This window comes from Cynoglossus semilaevis, chromosome 2 (assembly GCF_000523025.1).
Source record: "Cynoglossus semilaevis isolate Cse_v1.0 chromosome 2, Cse_v1.0, whole genome shotgun sequence".
Taxonomy (NCBI): Eukaryota; Metazoa; Chordata; class Actinopteri; order Pleuronectiformes; family Cynoglossidae; genus Cynoglossus; species Cynoglossus semilaevis.
Genome location: NC_024308.1, coordinates 16,031,416 through 16,052,887, shown reverse-complemented (window position 1 = coordinate 16,052,887; position 21,472 = coordinate 16,031,416). Strand labels below are relative to the sequence as shown.

General features: G+C 39.2%; 2 protein-coding genes across 7 annotated transcripts in view; one reads left to right on the top strand and one right to left on the bottom strand.

The window, feature by feature from the left end:
* mcf2l2 (MCF.2 cell line derived transforming sequence-like 2) overlaps nt 1–21,472 on the bottom strand; it is a 52,737-nt gene that overhangs the window by 21,155 nt on the left and 10,110 nt on the right. For all 5 annotated transcript variants that reach the window (XM_008338647.2, XM_008338650.3, XM_025066135.1 and 2 more), the window contains exons 2-20: nt 17,735–17,818; nt 17,299–17,413; nt 16,671–16,761; nt 16,192–16,305; nt 15,921–16,037; nt 15,671–15,820; nt 15,434–15,558; nt 13,936–14,050; nt 13,658–13,777; nt 13,153–13,344; nt 12,149–12,340; nt 11,877–12,063; nt 11,653–11,756; nt 10,771–10,859; nt 4,858–4,924; nt 4,612–4,727; nt 2,885–2,954; nt 2,629–2,721; nt 1,497–1,589 (exon numbers count right to left, since the gene is read on the bottom strand). In XM_008338647.2, coding sequence (XP_008336869.1) covers nt 1,497–1,589; nt 2,629–2,721; nt 2,885–2,954; nt 4,612–4,727; nt 4,858–4,924; nt 10,771–10,859; nt 11,653–11,756; nt 11,877–12,063; nt 12,149–12,340; nt 13,153–13,344; nt 13,658–13,777; nt 13,936–14,050; nt 15,434–15,558; nt 15,671–15,820; nt 15,921–16,037; nt 16,192–16,305; nt 16,671–16,761; nt 17,299–17,413; nt 17,735–17,818 — 2,234 coding nt within the window. The remainder of the gene's footprint in view (nt 1–1,496; nt 1,590–2,628; nt 2,722–2,884; nt 2,955–4,611; nt 4,728–4,857; nt 4,925–10,770; nt 10,860–11,652; nt 11,757–11,876; nt 12,064–12,148; nt 12,341–13,152; nt 13,345–13,657; nt 13,778–13,935; nt 14,051–15,433; nt 15,559–15,670; nt 15,821–15,920; nt 16,038–16,191; nt 16,306–16,670; nt 16,762–17,298; nt 17,414–17,734; nt 17,819–21,472) is intronic.
* LOC103399979 (lactosylceramide 1,3-N-acetyl-beta-D-glucosaminyltransferase A-like) lies at nt 5,561–9,891 on the top strand. 2 transcript variants are annotated; one of them, XM_008338653.3, is made up of 2 exons: nt 5,561–6,162; nt 7,372–9,891. In XM_008338653.3, exon 2 carries the CDS (start codon nt 8,672–8,674, stop codon nt 9,791–9,793), a length of 1,122 nt encoding a protein of 373 aa, XP_008336875.1. In that variant the 5' UTR covers nt 5,561–6,162; nt 7,372–8,671; the 3' UTR covers nt 9,794–9,891. The 2 variants fall into 2 exon arrangements, with proteins under 2 accessions (XP_008336875.1, XP_024921922.1); XM_025066154.1 differs by having other exon boundaries at nt 7,293–9,891.

The window sequence follows — 21,472 nt, the reverse complement described above, 5'->3', positions numbered from 1 at the left end:
TTTCTTGCTGCAACTCGTCCAGTCAAACCCGCAGCTCGAAGTCTTCTCTTCACAGTTGAAACAGAGACTTGCTTACTACGACCACTATTAAGCTGTGCTTGAAGCTGTTGTCATGCAAACTGTTGACTCTGATTCAGTTGTGGCTTTGGGTCTTCCAGACCTCTTCCTGTCAAAGTTTAACCCAGTTTCTCACTTCCTTTTGATGGTGAAGGAAACTGTACTCACTGACACCTTGACTTTCTTTGCAATTTCTCTGTAGGAAAGACCGACATTGTTCAGTGTTACGATGGTCTGTCTCTCTTCCACTGTTAATTGCCTTTTTCTTGCCATTTCTGTAGCAACACACTACTTTCTGCAGTACAATACTGTTCAACTGATGCTCACGAGGGTATGGTACCACATTGTGTTCAAACACTGCTTTTATGCTGACAGAGGGGCTTGTTAGTAATCCAGCAAACTTGGAACACCTGTAGGAATTAGTAGCACCAGCTTTTTAAGGCTTGGTCACCTTGGTCATCAATTGTTAACCCATTTTGTGTTATTGTTCTGAAATGTACTCTGTTTTTCAGTTTCGGGTAACCTCTGGTAGTTCACCACTTATCGTTGTATCATTTCAAGCTACTGATTGGACTTGAGTGACTTGAATTGCAATAAATAGCTGGAAATATTGGGGTGTTCTAAAACTTTTGACCGGTAGTGTATATATGTTGTTCCTTATTTAGAACCTCTACGGTTACTAGTTGAGTTTATATGTCTAGTGTACAAATAAGATAATATGTAAATAAGATATAAAAGATAAGGCCAGTGTTAGAGTGACTTGCTTCATTTAGAGCACGTGTCAAACTCAAGGCCTGGGGGTCAAATGTGGCCCGCCAAGCCGATTTTAGGGAGCTTATAAAGGACAATACAGCAGAGTTTCTTAACTTAAGAAATCAAAAGTTTTTTTATTACACATCAGCCAGTACCACCCGTTACTACAGACCGGTAGTAAGGTGCTGAGCATTGAACGATAATACATTTTTAAAAATAAAACATCTTTTATACTTTATTCTGTCTGTATCAGTCTGAGTCTGAATGACATTTTATATAAAAAAATATTGTCAGACTATCTTTAAATAAAGAAAGTGAATGGATATGACTGGATTTTCTTTGAATAAAGTAAATTAAGTACAGTTTTTCACTGCGTCCCACTGTGGCCGGTACAAAATGAGACTGGCTCTGGTTCGCAGTCTGGGGGTTTGGGACACCTGATCTATACAGGCTTCAATTTATAATTTAATAATTTATAACCGGCCCTTCAAGGGGAACTGTATTGCTGCTGTGGCCCCCTGGTGGAAATGAGTTTGACACCCCTGGATTAGAGGGAAAAAATCTATTGTTCTTCATGATATTATTAATATCTATAGTATATACAGTACTTACAGAACTTCATTTCAATGTTAGTTTGTGTACATGTGTACTGAGCGCATATATATGTATATGTGTTTATGCCTAACCTTAAGCATTAGTTGGTACTTGGTGATCCTCTGCACAGGTTTTAGAAGGTAGGCATCCAGAGACAGTTTGTGGTCCAGCTTCTTCTGACATTCCTGTTACATCAAACATATACATGTAATTCAGTACAAGGGCAACAGCTATGGTGTAATGTTCTTTTTTCACTTTCTAAATGTGTATATATATATATATCTATAGATATATATATATGTATATATACTATAAATAGCAAAGTGATGTTTAACTAGTATTGACAGGAACTATTTTGCAAGCATGCAGGAAGAGAAGTCAAAAAGGGAAGTCAAAATTAAAAACTAGAGTCACCAAGGAGAAGTGTGAATAGCAACGTAAAGCAAAAAACAGAAAAGGCAGACGGCGGTACACCAATGAGGTTGATTAAAAGTCGGATATTTTACCCTTGTGTTGTACTTTGGGTCTAGGTGACCCGGTAACTGATAATATGCATTTATGTGTGTGTGTGTGTGTGCTCCTGTACTGCATGTCTTACGTGTTAACTTTTCCTCATACTCTCGATTCTAGGACAAGATGCAAACCTATTGCGAAAACGCTGGGTATGTACAAAGTGTGAAGGACAACGGGGAGGAGGTGGCGGTGAAGAAAGAAAGACTCGGATCCTGTTCTTCAAACAGAAATTTGGGGATTTATCTCAAACTGAGATTTAATTGAATTCATTTACTATGAACTCTATAATATGTGAACATTTAATAATTGTATTAGAAGACAGCTTCAGTCATCATCCCAATAACTGGGCTAACACAGTCATTTCAATTATGAACCGGGCTGTGTGTGCGCGCATCTTTCTAGGGTGAGAAGAGTAATGAAGGTCACTGGTGCGGTATGCTAACAGCTCCACATCAAAACATGCTAATGCGCACATCTTGGGATTCCCTGGTCTAGAGGTGTATATCATGTTGATGGTCTGCCGTTTACCCTACCAAACTGTTATCAACTGTGAAGTGTGAACCGTGGCTCTCCTATAATATATCATTTTTTGATACCAATTTCATAGACATAAGCTCCACTTAGTGGGACTGTGGTACCAAACTTGGATGTAAAATAATGAAAGCTGAAGTTTCTCCTTTTTCCTACGTGTCTGTGCGAGTCTGCGTTCACCTGAAAAAAGAGGCTGTCTCCGCACTGTCTCCAGAGAACTTCAGAGCGAGGCTTATTCTGACAGTACTTCTGATACACCTGCAGTTCCTCTTTCTGACGGAGACACGCACCAAAGAAGACTTGCTTTTCAAAAACAATTGCATCACCGTGTAACCATCGTTTTAACGGAGCGGTTTAATATGTAGACTTTGTAAAAAAACGTGCATAAGTCTGACAGTGGAATTGATGTTTTTTTTGTAAAATATTGAAGATTTACCCTCTTCAGGAAGCAGGTTCCCACCATCTCAGGTTTTTCCATGCAGTTCTCAAGCTCCCTTAGGAATGTCCTGCAGTTCATTTACACAAATGAGACCAATAATTGTAGAATGATGTCACTTAAAACAGACACACGCACAAGTACACAGTGAGAATATGATGTTAATTGGGGTCGATCAGATGTGAGTCACGGAACAGGATGAAATCATTAAGAAAGACACAACACATTCCCCTGCAGGAAAACAGGTTGAAGATTAGCTCAGCACGGATCGGAGAGTCAACATTCTAATTAGAGTTGACAAAGTAAATGTTGTATGTAAAAATATTAACTAGTTGATGAACAGTGACATCAATCCTTGTGTTAAGCGGAAGGTGAAACGATAGGGTGTGGCGCGTTCAATGTTTTATGTGTTCTGCAGAAAGACTGTTGTAATTATATCTGTATGTGTAAAATATGCAAAACTGTGTGTCGCCGTTTTGCGAATTTTACAGCAGGCAATACATTGATAAAATGTAGCACAAGCACACCAGCACTGATACACAAACGGTTTCCTCATAAAACTTTCCACTGCGTACTGACGAACACGTTGTCTGTTTACGAATAGCCATTAAGCCCGACAACACACGGCACTCCTTACAAATCTCCATAGTCAGGCACTGTGTCTAGTAATTGAATCAATGGTAATCTAATTGGACAGTATTCAAGCAAAACATTACTACAGCCTACAAGACCAGGACTAGCATAAGGAGTCAAATGCTCAAGTGTTTTTTCGAAACTATTTCACCATAACGTTGTAGGTCAGAGGCCTCTCTGACCTCGGAGGAGGACAGAGGATCCTTTCAGTAAACTATGCTTCCACACATAGACTGCAGAAAGGATGCAATGTCAAGGTAGATAAGACAGCGTTCTAGATGGGAATACATCCTTTTAAAATAGACTTACTTGGGAAGCTGTATTCACAGACGAGTCAAGAAAAAGAAAAAAAAAAACAACCTCTTATCTATTTCAATAATATTTACCCAAAACAATTGAAAAGTTAAATAAATTCAAACACACGCAGTACACTCTCATACAAACATTAAACAAAAAAAAAAAACGGACTAAATTATATTCGTATAACAAATTGCTTGCTATCGGCAGTTGCACGCCAGATGTTTTAAATCTGTCATTCACAAGCTCTGTGTGGCAGAACATTAGTGCGCTGTAAGTGTTCATATGGTGTACCATGGAAATGTGTCCTATTTCATCTCATTGATCTGAAAGAACTGTTTTTGTATATTTTGTCTATGCGACACTGACAGGCAGAACAATTAAATAATCTTCCTCTGTATCTTTCTTCCATTCCTGCAAGTATAACAGTGTGTTCAACTAAACAGGGCCAAGTTTCACATTTCTAGTTTGAGTAAGTAAAATGTGAGAAAATTGAACATAGAAGATAAATTATATTTATTTTGGGATAATCAATGGGGGTTTTTCTAATCGTTTACCATACAGTGTGTAACTGTGTGAGTGCTAGTTTTCTTCTGTGAATAGTTCAAACTTTACCAGTGACCATATTTAGTCTGTAGTCATTTTTCTGGGGTGAAGGCGGAGAGCTAATAAAAGAGCTACAAACGGTTTAATCATCATAAAAACTGCCAAGGGTACAATAGAAGCAGATAAGCGTTGAAAGCTTAGCCATGTTTTGTGTATTCAACAGGGCAAAGTCCAACTTATATTGCACACACCTGTTGTGGAAATCATAAATCTCTGGCAGGTTACCAAACAGAACCTCTCTTTTATTGTCCAGCGAGGGCGGCGTAAGATGGCTGAGCTCGGAGTTATCAAACTCTGCAATATAACCCTGGAGGATAAAGGTCAACGATAAGAGAAAAACACGTGACACACAAGACTGTTTCTTCACTGTTCTTCACAGCTTTTCATGAAGTGAAATTAACACAAAAAAAGAACACTGGAAGTTTCTAGTTGTGTACCTCAATGATGCTCTGAAGCTCCTCCACATACAGTCTCTCTGTCTCGATCAGCTCCGTCATGATGAGTCTGCGCACAGACAATTTAAGGTCATTAACCCTTGTAACGTCCTTCACCTTTCCACTGACTAATGTAAGTGTGTGATCTGTTATAGTATGAGGGGGAAAAAAGGTAGTACCTTTAAAGAAATGCACCCTTTCAAATATACCCAGCTAAACGGCAATCGGGTGGGACTCAGGTAATCACGTTGTACACAAAAAACTCTGATTACTTTGAGTTCTCAGTATATAGTTATGTCAAAAATATCTGGCAGGAAAATTCTTCTTTTTTTTTAACTTTGTACTAAGTTTATTAACCTTGATTATTAAAAAAAAAAAAACATGGCATTCACCAAATCTGAACAGATGTGAACTCCTAAATAGTACATATGGGTTGAATGTCTGCAACATGTACAGTATATTGTTGTTCACAGTATGTGTAAAATAACATGGCTTAATTCTGAGGAAGTACAAAATCATGTACAGTATATTGTTGTTCACAGTACACAAGTACAAAACCACAATTTCTAACCTTATTTGTATATTTTTTTCAGTCATTTTTTAAAAAAAAATCACAATATTTCCACTCACAGAAAACGTATAGGTTACACAGTAACACCATGCAACTTAACTGATATATAAATATTTACGTAACACCTTATGCTTGGTTATGTCTCCCGGCGAGTTGCAAAAGAAAATACCGCAATGCTTGTAAAACACTCAAAAGAATGAAAATATTCAGGTTTTTTGAGAAGAGTGACGACATGCTGCCTTCGTTCTGAAAAAGCGCGGTGTTTCAAATAAGCTAAGCGCTTCATCTGCAGTGGATGTAAACAGAACAGTACTATTTGAAAGTAACTCAGTCAGAAGTGTAATTGCGAGCACCTAATCTCAGTAACGACTGCTGTAATAGTTTGTCATTTTTAGGTTTCTTACTATATATTTAAAAACACTATTCCCTCAACTTTACTTTTGAGCAAAGAAAAGTTGTGGAAGAAAACAGAGGAAGGACACATGACAGAAGAGAGAACGATCTGCTCCTACTGCCCATTTGGTCCTCCCCTTCCTACAACTCAGCCCAACCATTCACTCACATTATCACTCGCACACAGACTCATGCTCAGAGGAACTGATATTATCCTTGAGGGCAACAGAAGAAGCTTTATGACTGCTTCTCAGGAACTAGACCAGTAGAGCAGCTGAAGATTGAAGAAAAACGGAAACAAAAACAAAATTTCTAATTCATCTCTCATTCAGCCTGGACTACTGGTAAGTCACATTGTGTGGGGTGTGTATGTGTGTAAAGAGTAACCCTGTTTTAATGTTTCTTTAAAAAAAATGTACAAGCCACAGAGTCAATTTACCTGCACATTATTAGAATAACTTTTCAGCATGTAACTAGGTTTGTCAGAGGAAAGTCTTATGCATATCAAACACACTAGGTGTTAAAACCGAACACAGGAAACAGACAGTTTTAACCATAGCTTATAAACTCAGTGGAAGAGCTCATGAAAACGATCCACAAAAGCAAAACGAGAGTCCAGTTAAACCCTGTTGCACCTAAAACATGAGCTGACACTGAAAGAGACAGACATGCATAAATAAAAGGCGGTCTTCCCCTCTGTGTTTGCATCATGAATTTATAACAGAACTCCTCACAGTTCAGTAGAATGGAGCCCAATTTAGCTACACTATGCAAATTTTTTTATAATTTTTTTTTTTTTGCAAGTCTTAATTGTACTTTACATACTAAGCTGGCGGTTTGTCCACTGCAGCTGTAATGCTACTATATGTTTAAGCAACCTGAAGACAACGGGCAGACATTTGACACTGGTCAAAAAGGTGACATTGTCCTCATAATTTCAATATATGAAAAACAACATCTTTAGCCGCAGCAGAGCTATATGCTTTTTTTACTGTAAGCTATTGTTTTGTTTATTTTGTAAACATAAAGGAACGTGCCACTTTGTTTGTCAAAACCAAGACTGAACAGCAAAGACAACAAAGTCCGGAAGAAATCGGTGCGCGCTAAATAAACGACCAGTACGTGATGCTCTGCACAAACAAAAACTAAGACTATTTGTTTACAGTAAAAACTGTTCATTTACATCACAGGTCGATGTCATGAAAACAGAGGTAAAGAAGAAACTCGTCAACTATTGGTTGCCTCTGTTAGTTCACCATGTGCGATTCAAAGCGAGAGCTCTGTGAGGGAGTAGAGTAGAAACATACACCAGCTGAGAATCATCGGATTGCCCAGCATTAAGAAGCGACCACTAGAATTAAAAACATAATCATATTTGAATGCTTGATAAACTAGGACACGAGTGCTGGGCAAGGCTTCAAATTTAAGTTAAAATTGGGGATGAATTTATTTTGTAAACCAGTGTTTTTGTCAGGTCTGTCTGTTTCCTGTTCCTGCTGTCGGCTGTGTGGGGTAATCAGTGTCATCACGCTCACCTGTGTCTCTGTGATTAGTCCTACTCGTGTCACCTGGTGCCCTTTGTATATATACCTCTCTCCCCTCACTCTGTCCTTGTGGGATTGTTGTTTTTGGCCGTTGTGTGTATCTGGGCAAGTCTGTTCCTGTTCAAGTCTGTTCCAGAGGTGAGTTTTTGGTTGTTTTGGCTTTGCATTTTAAAATAAACTACCAGTACTGCGTTTGGGTCCTGCCTGCTTCCTGCCGTGTTGATGGTGAATCGTGGCAGGTTTAGCTTCAGGAATCACCATCACCCTGTAATGCAGGGGACAAACATAGGGCCTGCAGGCCCATTACGGTGTTCAATCTGGCCCACTTGATGAATTTTGAAAGTTCAAAATTCATCAAAGAAGATGTAGTATCCCTTGAGCATGATAAAGTAAGACCCTTCTGTGAATTCCTCAGGTCTTGAAACTACCTTCTGAAGTACTCTAGATGGTTTTCTTGTACCACAACTCGTGTGTCAGTTAAACTGCTCTGCACATTGACAACTACACTCATGTTATCACTCGAACACAGACACGTGCTGAGAGGCACATACAGTATATGATCCTTGAGTGCAACAGAAGCCGCTCTATGACTGCTTCTCAGGAACTAGACCAGTACAGCAGCTGAAGATTGAAACAAGAAACATGATTTTGAATTGTCTTAAATACATAAAAAGCAATTTTCTCTAATTATGTTTTTTTTTTTTCTTCTATTTTTCTTTCTCAGATAACATAGGCTCCTTGTATAACTTACTGGATTTCCACGAACTACATATTTAAAGAAGAAGAAGAAAGAAAATGGCATCTTCAAAACTCTAACAGAAGTTGGCACCGGATGCCTGATCTTGACACGTTACTAAAATCCTGACCTCGGGAAACCAGGAAGTAAAAGAAAGGATCAGGCACAAGTGACTGAGATAAAAGGAGAAGGAAACGAAGAATCTACAAACTCTATGTCAAATAACATTTACATTAGCCACCTGTAGATGGGGTGATACTGTCTGTCCTACGGTTTTGTATAGGGCTTCCTCTTCCTCGTTGTGTTCATCACAGAGATTACTTTTGTTTTTGAAGTAAGTAATCAATCACACATCAAGTAATCAAAGCTAACTGCCAGTTGTTGACTCCACTTATATCTGTCAATGTATCAAATTACTTGAAAGTTATTTTGTAAACCTCACTGTACTTAATGTGAATAGCATTAAAATGCTAGTCTGCAAGTTAATAACAAATTGAGGTGGCTATCATTAATGTGCCTTTAAAAATCAAGCTTATAAAGCAAAAGAAAATCAAAACAATAAGAGGTCCCAACATGTTGTATATTCGTCGTGTCCACAAGTGGAAGTGCACGCGGCTGCTCAGCATAGCCGTTGTGTTGTACACGGTGATGGTCTGCTGGGAGGATCTGGATCACCACGTGCTGAGCCACGTGAAATCGTACACCTATCGTTCCTTAGTCAACAAGTACGATTTTCTTAGGTCGTCTTTCCACGTCGCACCCAATTCTAACCACCAAAATGATGGTGTTGATGGAGAAAAATACCAGCTCCTCATTAACCACCCAGATAAATGTGGAAGCGGTGGTGACGGTGATAATGTTTTCCTGCTTTTGTTTGTGAAATCCTCACCCCAAAATTTAGAACCTCGTCAGGCCATCAGGGAAACGTGGGGGAATGAGACCTACCTATGGTCAGAATTGAAAGTCAATGTAAGGGTGGTGTTTGTTCTCGGGGTGGACCCAGACTCCCGACAGAGATCTCAGGTACAGACCGCACTGCTGCTCGAAGACAAAGCACACGGAGACCTGATCCAGCAGAACTTTGACGATACTTTCCACAACCTCACAGCCAAACTAATGCTGCAGTTCCAGTGGTTCTACCACTACTGTCCCAAGGCACTGTTTGTCATGTCGGCGGACGATGACATCTTTGTCCACACGCCCAATCTGATTAGGTACCTACAGCAGGTCGTGCGCAGCGACACAGGCGTTACAGATTTTTGGGTAGGACACGTACACAGTGGGTCGCCTCCAAATCGTCGCATGAAAAGCAAATATTATGTTTCGCGTGACGTTTATCCGTGGATCTCCTACCCAGACTATACGGCTGGAGCGGGGTTCGTGGTTTCAAATGATGTATCTAAGAAGATCTACCAGGCCACTTTGATGCTGAAGCCTTCCATCTACATTGATGATGTCTTCATGGGGATTTGTGCCCACATCATGGGGGTTTCTCCCCAGAAAAACGCATACTTTTTAGGAGAGGGCAAGGCTCACCCGTGCATTTATGATGACATGATTACATCTCATGGTCACACTAAAGATATGCATGCACTATGGGAAACAGTGGCAGACCCGGCCGTCTACAGCATGTACCAGGGATTCTTTGAAATCGTGTACTGCACAGCAATAAGGATGATTCTGCTCATTTGGTGATGTGTGTGTTTTTTTTTTAAATTTATTTATTGGTGTCATGTTTACTTCTGTTTTTCTGTTTGTAAACTATGATATTAATGTGATTTTATTAAAAAAAATCTTGAACTAATGAGGAGTTAAATTGTGATAAATGAGGTAGTATAATCTTGTACTTCTAATAGAAAAAGTGCTCCATATTATATATTAAAAATGAAATTTTGAGAGATTACAAATTGTATTTATTTCCTTTTTCTCTACCCAAGCTGGTCAACATGGTCAGTACCGTAATGTAAAATCATTCTTGCGAGCACTGCACTGTCTTCCTCTATCGTAGGTTCGTAAGCATTTTAGGTACCGAATAGACACGACGGGTTACTGACAAGGCATGAACTGTAAAAAATATGTACAAACGTCAATTTATATTTCAATAAATATGTATATATTTTCCAATATACATCTTGCTATTATTAAACTCGCAATTATTTGCATGAAACAGAAGAGAAAAACATGGACTTAGTGTTATGATACTGAGTGACACCCCTGGTATATACTGTAGAGCAGTGTTTCCCAAACCTTTTTCCTGGGGACCCATATTTTAAAAGTCAAACCTTCACGACAAAGTAAATAGACGTTATTTGTAAACTCCTAGGAAACGTGATGCGAGATGACCCACCTGAGGGTCGCGACCCAGTCTTTGGGAAACAATGCTGTAGAGAACACCTGCAGAACCACCACAGCTCTCTACTTAAGGCGCGGCATGCAAAGCGAACACATAGAGGGCAAACAACACTGACAACTGCAGTTGGACCTAAGCTCACACAGTCAAATTCTGTAAGTGCTTGTGCAGTGTCTTCAAACCTGCATTACCGAAAGGGCAACACAGAAAAACAACCTTGTGTGTGTCTGTTTGTGTGTGTGGAATTTGCATAAAAACCTGAAGCAGAGTAGATTTCTTTGTGTATTTAACACCTTTTTTGTTACATTGAGAGTGTGTTTACCTTCGTCTGTTGGACAAGCTTTCCTCTGTCTCATTGGTCAGGACAACGTGGGTGGAGCCTCCTTGACTTTCTTCATGCATGACCTCTATCTATGAGAAACACATGAATATTAATGGCTATAAGAGGATTTTCCTACTGATTGGCCAACTTCGTTGCGGCGTGTCGATCCTACAAGGTCATCAAAATTTTGAAACGCCAAGCCAGCAACTCAGTATGTATTATGCAAATTAGAGTAATTCTCCAAAAATATTTTGCATTTTGCAATCAAGCATATTTGCTATTGACTTACCCTCACTGAAAATAATTTTTTTTTTTTTTCAAACACCAAAGGTTTTCCCTTTACACATCCTAACTTTGCAACCTTGGTTGATTGAAAAGGCCATTTCTTTAATCATATTTTAATGAAAAATAACAGATAAAATATTATAATGTATAAACATTACAACAGGATAACTCCCGTTGCTGGAACCTCCGAAGTGGAGAGAACAGGGCATTCTCAAGCACAGAAAATAATGTCGCCATCTAGTGGCATCAATTGGAAATGCTGTTGATGCATGCCAATGCAAAAAGAAATCAGTGTTTACAATAAAATGGACCACGTTATGGTTGTCCATCTTATCCGTTGATTGTCTGTGTTAAAGGTTACCATGTAGATGAAAAAACTTAACTGGCCTTCTGACCCAATTTTGTTAAAATGGCTTGAATTTAGTAAAGTCATTTCATAGCTTTCCTATTCAAACCGGTTTCACCAGCAAAAGATATTCAGAATTGTACAACAAACTATAAAAGGTGTCATCTAATTTCTTAAGAGTAAAGTGACTCAAGTGTCTCAAAGCCAGTCGTTCAATAAAACCAAGGAGTCGATGGAAACAAAGGACATACCTTGATTTCACCCTTGGCCTTGCGTATAATTTTCTTCTTGTTAGGATCATTGTCAACAGTCTGCTTCCCAGAGGTGGAGTTATCAGACAATCTGCGTGTTGCCGCTGAAAATGAAGTAAGAAAACAATCAACAGATTTCAGAGATTTGACATTTGTTCTCCAAAAATATGCTTCTTTAATATATTTTTGAAATGTGTTCCCTTATTAGAATATTGTTCACTTACGCTGGTGGCTTCCTGTTGTCCTGGTGGTGTTCCTCACTGGTGGACATTTAGGAGAAGACTCGGGACGCGGTGCCACAGGCTGAACAGGTCTGGTCTGTTTCGCTGAAAGTCTCTTCAGGCTCACCAGTCGCTTCTCAAACATCTCCTGCACATCTTCAAGACGACTCAGGGCCTTCATGACACCTGCCTGCACAGAGAGGACGGCTATGCATGACAACCCTGAGGACACATTGTTCAGCCATCCTCTTGTCCATCGTACTTGGAGACAGTACCTTCAAATCCTCAGAGAGAACCACCTCGTACTGATTGTGGAGGTTCCTTAATTCAGTGAGCTGGTTCTTTGGTGCTGAATCCATAAACTGTTCAAGGTCAGTGAGCGCCGACTCTGCCCCGTCCTGTGACTGACATTTATCCACGGCCTGAGAGGCCAGTAGGTAGATTCCTGACTCACACCACTGGTTTACCTGCACATACAGAACAGATGAAAGAGTTTTTGTACCCCATACTGTACAATCAATCAATCCATCTATCCATCCATCCATTTAATTTCTGCAGTGCCTAGGTTCAGATAAATAATAAATAATAATAATAATAATGATAAATATTTAGCATTAAGATTAGCTCGTAGTTGTTGTTTAGTCTAACTGAATTATTCAACAAATGCTGGAGGTGTCAAATGGCATATACTGTACCAGTAAGTTAGCTTGCTCATTTTATGCTGCGTATTTTTGTATTGACTACTGACACCTATTGGTAGAACTGTGAATTATAATTCTTTAGTTTTTAATTTTAACATGACTATTGTCCTGGTAATGTCTCTGACACTATATGCAGAATCCCATTGGACAAATCAATCATGGTCAGAGTCAAAGTCAGAATTAGCAAATAGCATTGGCTGATTAGCAAAGACACACAGAAGACAAGAAATGCCCTGATGGTACAGTATAAATCTAATGTGCTTTTTGTCTTTTCAGTTTAATAAGAAGAAATTTTTCAAAAATACTTAAATATCAATTAAGTTCCCTTTCACCACTTGTCGTCTCCATGGCAGCACTAGTGATTTAACAAAGTTTTTATATTTAATGCTCCTCCTAATTTAGCCCTGATGCATTACAGGGTAGAAAGGGTTAGCGCAACTGGTCTGAAGAAAAACAAAAATTAACCTGACAGAACAACAGCAATGATGATTTTTATAGTATCCTGAGAGACCCAAAAATGCATTATAAAAGAATGAAAGATAATAAATATGCAGCAGACTTAATAAAGTTTTTCCAACCTTCTCAATGCCATTGTGTATTTCTTGAGACTTGGATAGGACATCCTTCTTTCTCTTCACTTCATTAGTAAAGTCATCACAGACTCGCCGCAGCTCCACGCATTTGGGTCGAATGGAGTCGACGGCGTAGTGGTTGCTCTGAATCAGTTGGTCTCCATGTAGAGCATGGAGCTGAGCCTTCTCTACGGTTGGCTGAAAATGACAGGAAAATTACACTTTTATTGAACAAAAAAAAAATTCAAGTAGCTCACATCTTATAGATGCACACAAATCATGCAGAGCAGCTGAGGGAGGTTTATTAGAGAACCTCACTGTGTGCCTCTCAACATTTGGTTTCAAACCATTGGACCATTGGACGTTTGCCGTCATGGTTATTATGTCTTTTCTGTCTTTGCTGTGTAATAATGGTTATAATCCAATAGAGATACACAAAGAGTGTGAAAACAACTTTTCTTATTTCATTTATTAATAATTCATGAAGGAAATCAATCTAAATCTGATCTACCTGAGCTTTGTCAGCCAGTGTTGTTAGTTCTTTCAGAAGATGCTCGACACGGGCCAAAGAATCCCCGAAGACTGGCAAGCTGGTAAGGTTGTCTGACAGACTGTCCAATGACACTTTGACCTGGAGTGGGCAGAGAGACAGAGGGGACAGAGATGAGGACACGGAGACAAAGATAAACACAGGCCTCCTTTGGACCTCTCTATAGCACTATTGCTATTAAGTTGTTCAAAAATACATACACACATATACTTACATATGTGTGTGTATACAGTACTTACCTCTCTAAAGTCCTGTTCAAAGTGACGTAGCTGCAGACACTGCTCCAGCCTCAGATGATGTTTGCACCAGAACTGTTCAAAGGCATTGTCTGTTTCATCCAGTTGAGCCAAGAGCCTAAAACACACACACACGCACACACAAATACAAACAGTATAGTTGTGTTTTGTAACAGTTAACAATCATGGCGTCTCTTGTTTTCTTTAGGCATCTTTGCATTTAGGCGATTAACGTCAATTTTACCTGAAAGGTTTTGATATACACGAGGCTACACTTGGATTTTAAGAATAAAAGCCACAGTTTTATATTGGTTGAATAAAATATCCATATCTGAGCATCAAATCCAATCCAAATCCCTAAACATAAAATAATAATAATAATAATAATAATAATTACTGAGCCCCTTATTTGTCCAACAATCGCAACCAACTCAGGTTGCCAGAGGAGGCACCATTAAGTGCATGGTTGCAAGTCATGGGCTTTCACACAGGAGGCGCTAATAGGGATATGTTGTTCCTCCGGGAATCGCAACCAGGACTCTCTGCTCTTTGCTTGCAAGGCATGTGTACTACTGTAAAAGCGACACTATGAAACCGCACAAACAAACTCTGGCGCTCGAACCTGTGTGCAGATACGTATAACCGCTACACTATGGAGCCACTAAAAAAAGATGTGTAATAGATGTCTGAGCTCTGCAGCAGCTTTTGCAATTACAATGACAAATCCCTGATGCATCCTTGTTGACACACTCATTTCAGTTTAGATGAGTATGATCAGTAATGAAGAAGACGCACTAACGTACAGGCACTCTGAACTGTACAAACAGTACCGACACTTCTATCTGTCCACAGTTAGCTAACCCTCCTGACATCCAACACAGCCAGCTGTCACACCTGCTGTTCTAACTGCTCACCATCTGTCTGGGCACCATTTCCAGCCTCGGTCTCAAACTCAATCACTCAAGGGGGCTGAACAGTAACTTATTTATAATATTGAATTTGAACGTTGTCAAAGCGCTGATATGTATTGTACTTCTCTTTCCTCGACAATGTTTCATGTCATGCTTTTCCCCCTTAAAACTGAAATGATATATTTGCTTTCATTCTGGGCCAATTTGTCTCTTCTTGGACATTATAGTATTAATTATATTTCTATTCGACAGGATGAGGTCACAAAATGGATGTGCATCATGGGAGAAGTTGTTTGTGGATGTCCATGCAGCAGAGATTCTTAACCTGATAAATTAAAATGGCAGTATTTAACATAAAAAAAACAACTATAGCTCTTCCAATGCTCAACTTAAATTTGCATGACATGCTGTAAACCGGGACACTATCGCATCAGCAACAGAAGTCTGAGACATGCTGGAGGAGATGAGAAGGTAACAGATTGACATCGGTATCGGCAGAAATTATCGGCAGTTGCAGTAAAGGTATCGGATATGAAAACGTTGTATTGAGCCACCCCTAGTCCAGAGCATAGAAATAAGGATGTTGTTACCTCTCTACTGTAGTCTGATTCTCTTTCTCATCTGGGTTCAGTGGTTGGTTCTCAGACTTCGCTGCCTGATGTCTGATACAAGTCAACAAGGTGTTGCCCTGTTTAAGTGCCAGCTTTAGTTCATCCTGTAACACACACACACACTGGCATCAAGCATTCTATGTGTCTATGTTTGCAGATATGCTTCATCCATCGGCAACAGAGTCTGCGTCCACCACTGAGTGTTGTTGTATGAACCTTGAGGTTGTTGTGTTTGTTGTTGTGTGCAGTAAGAAGGTCTTTGGTGCACTGGACATCGTTAGGTAACTCTGTCTCTGCCAGGTCAGTTCCAAACTTCTGTAACATCTCTGCCGTGGTCTTCACTGTGACTGCGAAGCTCTCTATGGCCTACGGGGAAAAAAGAAAATCGGATCAATAGGATTCTTTGAGTGATCTGTGATGTCACTGGATCACAAGCGTTGCGATGAAGTTGTCCATGCGTTCTCACGGTTCGGTGGTGGATCCACTGACTGTGACAATACTCCAAACTTCCTCCCAACTCCAGGGTCAGTTGACCTCTGTCCACATAGCCATGAAGGTCTGACAAAGAGTTCAGCATCACAATCTGCAAATTTTACACAACATAATTCACCTGGCTTTAACATAAAACTATTATGGTACGCAGTTCTACTATAGCATTTAAAAACAGATGTGCAAATGGTCGGTTCATTTACTGAGGTCAAACTTTTTTTACTCAATAGAAAGCTTTCGTATTTTACCTTCATTTTAAAGTCATCTTTGTGCAGCCTGATGCCAATATCAGCAATCGTCCTTTGGAAAAACCTAGACGGCCTGAGCACCAGAACCAGCTGCAGATTTCCTGGAAACGCCCCCTTAAACAAGACGACAAAACCAAAAAGCAGGTAAGTAGCCGTACACCACCACTTATAGTCTAGTCCACAGGTAAAGAAAACCTCTTTATCTGTAATTGACAATGGCTCAAGTTTAGAGGTCATGATTTTTAGAATATATCTGAAAGACACTTTCCTGATTTTGGAGCTTAAACTGTTAAAAAACCAGATATGATGTTAGTATAATGTATAGCACGTGTTCAAAACAGCATATAATAAATAAGAACTTAATGTATTGTGAGTTATTGTTTGTCACCAACACAGCAATTACAGACACATATTTTTACTAATGCATTGTTAAGTTATGAAATGCTAATGCTGTACATGCTAAACATGAAAAGACATACAGAAATTCTGGATAGGGAAGCCTTCACTGTGCTCCATTTGTCTTTCCGTCTGTCAATGATGATGACGAAGCCAATACTTGCAGCATCAAGACTGAGAAAGAAGAGAAGACAGTTTTAAAATGAAAATCACTTATAAATGTGTTTTCCCATCTACTCATCTTGCAGTAGTATCATAAAAAGTATAAATTAGATTAGTCAACTTGAGGCACCGCAAACTCATCCTCATCATCTAACTTTCCCAAGATGGAAAATAAAAGCAGAACTCTCTCGTGGTTCGCGCTTCCACTGGGGAACTTTAAGCTGCCGGACCAGCAATTGTAGTGGCGCGACAGTGGGTATGTGTGTAGTAAGATGCTGCTACGTGTTAAATGATGAAGCTGCGCCGGTGCTTATCTCACTGTCCGCTACCATGTTGAAATAAATGGATATTTGTCCGCAGTGCATTATGGGTACTGTAGTCCGTGTTAGTATTTCTACTGTTCAGAACGTCGGTCAAAGGGGAACAGAAAACAGTTACACCGTGCTCATACTTTTTACAGTCGTTAACATAAACACAAAGACCTCAATACGTTTAACGCTACCTGACAAATTTAAGACAAAGAATATGCTACGCAGTGTATTTGTGTACCTGGGAATGCTGGTCAGGTAAGTGATGACGTTGTGAAAGTCTTCTTCAGGCACATCACTGAAGCCTGAGTACTCTGGAAAGGTGATGATAGGAGCACCATCTTTCCCTCTTCCTCCTGGTACATGATATCATACACACAGTAGTCAAACCTTTATTCATGTTTACAGATATTAGAAAAGGATGTCAAAAAAATGGAGCTGTCAGATAATACGCTGTGGCCACCATTGAAAGGGACAGCTAAATAAAGAAGATATATTTGAAGTGAATAACTGCTGCTGGTTTCTCATGAGAATGATATTGTCTACAAACAAAACATGGTGACATTTAGCTCAACAGAGGATACAAAAAGTCATTTTCAAGAGAACTATTTTTGGAGTTCTCACATTAGGATAGTCAGACAGCACAGTGGGAAAGTGAAAAATGTCGTGTCACTGACCTGAGAGCAAGGCGAACTGACGATGGAGCTGCTCGATGATGTCCACTGCAAGCAGGGGCCTGATCTCCTGCTGCATGATCTCATCTGTGGGGGAGACATAATCTTCAGTTAGACATACGGTACGAAGAAAGACACTTAAAGTAGAGCTATTCCTACAACATCACACTGTATGTATGCATTGCATCCTTGAAGAAGAAGACTACATGAAAGCCACACAACAACCCTTATATATGTGTGTGTTGACATTGTAAATCTTCCGTTAGTTATACCGAATGTTTCAAATACAGTTAACAATGCATAGAAATGTGATTTTTATTTCATTTTATTTGAGCATCCGGTCCCCTAGGTTTCTTTTCTAGGAAAGTGAGGCTCTAAGACAAATATAGTTGGTGAACACTGGTGTATATTGACTTTATATTTAAAATACATTGCAGAATAAGCTTCACAAATATTATTGAAAACCAAAATAAATCACACTTATTGCAACGTTAGGGGGAAAAAAAAGTCTCCAGCAGACTCAGACTTGCCGTCTGCCTTGGCAAATTCCTTACACCTGAGAGACTGGACCTCACTCCTGGCTACAGTCACATCAAAACATAAAAGTTTTTCACTTGTACTTTTGACCTCTGTTAGACAGGGATTTGTATCTAAAATAGAATAATGCATTTAACAGCATAATAAAGCTTTTTGTCTAACGTTTGTTTAATTATTCACTTTCCTCAAATTCTTTCATTTCATTCCAATTATATCATTTATGTGTCGGAAAACGAGAACAAGCTGTCCATAGACATTTCATTTAGGCTGTGGTTTGTAAATGACACCAAGCCCCTGTTCAGGGGGTTTCAGGGTTAAGCATGAGGCCAGTAAACAGACGGTTCTCTGTCACTGAGAATAAAGAGCAGCATTAACTCTACCTTGGTACATGCTCTGTTGTATGACAGTACAGCTAGGAACATAAGGAGAGAAGAGGGGAGCACAAAGAGTGGTAGTGAATTGCATTTACATCAATGAACCTCTGTTCTTATGGTCTGCAGCTGCAGACTTAAAAAGAAAAAACAGAGCTAAAAATATGGACCGTGGTCAAACACTTTCACTTAGCTCAAAGTCCTCTGGAATCCCCAAGAGACAATACACGCACAGCAACAGTTTCTTAAATCGGAAGTTAGATACTAAAATAAAAATGTAAAACGCATTTTTACTGACAGCTGCAATACACTAGAAAATATTATTATTATTATTATTATTATTATTCACAAAAAGGAACTCCCTAGACTGAAAATATTAAATATATATTTACTCATATAAACTGAACATACCTTATATAAACATTGTATGTTAAGGTACTAATTAAATTCAAGTAGCTGAATGGTATATGATTAGATTTCTACAGTATACAGAGACTACTATATACTATTATTATATTATTATTATATATTTTATATAAATCTATATACATTTATATACGTATATATATACAGTATATCTATATACATACACTATAAATATACATGTATATATATTAAAAATTATCACCCTATTTTATCTTAAAGGTTTATAAGTATTTAATTATTTATTTATTTAATGGGACCAATAACAGAGGGAAGGCCCTACGACACAAGACTGTGTCAAATGACCTCATTTCTGCCATGACGTCACACTCGTGATCTTCTCTTCACCAGAGCCCGTCCTCCATCCACACACCCACACACATCCCTTCACATGGTCACTGTTTACACCACACAAAACATTTGCAGGCTAAAACAAATAGTTCCAACCCATTCTTTATTTTTGCTACAGGTGCTGGCGCTAATGTGTCAAACAAAAATAGCCCTGACTTTGTTTTTAGGATAGGAAAAAACTGACACCCTCCGAGTTGTTGACACCGGCCCGAGGAACATTAAAATGCCCCTAATGCAGCAAGTTAAACCAGAGGAACCACAGAACATTATGGAAAATCTGGTTACATGGAAAAACTGTGCCAGACAGATGAATGGGAGAGAGAGGGAAAGAAAGAGAGAGAGAGAGAGTCTGTGTGGGTCAGCCTGTGCTTTTTCTTTTTGTGTGTGTGTGAAATGCCTGTAAATCTGAGCGGTTTTACTGTCAGCAGATCGACTTGTTTGCCCGACTTCTTTCCAAGACATGATTGGCTCCACGCCCCTGCACCGCCCCCCTACCCTACAACCCCCAAACCCTAAGAAATATTAAACTGTAGAAGATGGATGAATTAAATGGATAAGAGCAGAGTCTGAACTGTGTGAAGTTATGGAGATACAGAGCACCTACATTATAATCACTGTTAATAGATGGAGGGGGGAGAGGTCTGCGAGTGTGTGTGCGTGCGTGTGTGTGTGGCTTTGTGCTGGGAACCTCAGTCACATGTGAGAGTTGTTCAGCCAAATCAGTTCTTTCAGCAGATCGAGTTCACACAACAACAAATGTCTATTACAGACACAAGCCTTTTACTCTTAACATAATTAGACACCAAATACACAAATAAACTCAACAATCCAAACTGATTCATCAACACCTCCATATGCAGCAATCCTAAAAAAACTAAATCTTATTCCAAAAAATAATCTCGTAAAAGTGCCTTCAAAACAAACGAATACCATTATATCCACAAAACCTCCTGAATTACCAGAAATACAAATTTTGAAATTTATTGTGGGTCGGATCGCAACCCCTGATGGACCGAGTTTGGCCCACGGGCCATATGTTTCACATCCGTGGTCTAATGTATTGGTACATTTAGTGTCTTATTCCATAATAGAGTTGGAGGATTACAGATCACAGAGCTCTCTCCTTAAGTTGACAGTTGTTTTGTAAACTATACCCGTTGCCTGTACCGTCACACTTTAGTGTATATGTACAAGAACGTCGCCACAATCCACTCCATATTTTACTTTTTGCCACCTTGGTGGTCTTATCCACCCTCCTCCCCTCTGCTGCACGCAGCCTGGTCAGCCGGAGCACTCACACCTTATTAGCTCAATCTTGAGCTGTGGATTACCAGGCATTTTAACCAATTTGATTCTTCAATCAGATCAGAAATTATAAGCCTTTAAGAGATGACAAATGAAACATAAAAACATAAAATAAAATCTAAAGGTATTTATATTTAAAATGTCCTGCTACAACTGTTGACAATTATTAAAAGTAATCAAAAAAGAAAAGAAAATACCATGTTTTTGTTGTGGTTATGCATAGAAATAACTAAGCATTCTCTTACGTTAGACATTATCTTTGGGTCACATGATGTGTTTTTTCAACTCTAAACTACCCTGTATTTACATTCCCTGGTGGTCTAGGGTTTAGGGTTAGGGTTAGGGTTAGGGTTAGGGTGGTCACATTTTGGTCAACATTTCTTTTGAATAAATCACAAAAGAGTAAGTCGCAGATTGTGGGTTTTGGTAGTGATGAACAGAGTGTAGTAACTCTCAACTTAACTCACTTTGTGAGTTAGTCTCCTCGACGCAGTTTTTGCCAAACAATTATTAAAAGTAATCAAAAAAGAAAAGAAAATACCATGTTTTTGTTGTGGTTATGCATAGAAATAACTAAGCATTCTCTTACGTTAGACATTATCTTTGGGTCACATGATGTGTTTTTTCAACTCTAAACTACCCTGTATTTACATTCCCTGGTTAGGGTTAGGGTTAGGGTTAGGGTTAGGGTTAGGGTTTAGGGTTAGGGTTAGGGTTAGGGTTAGGGTTAGGGTTAGGGGTTAGGGTTAGGGTT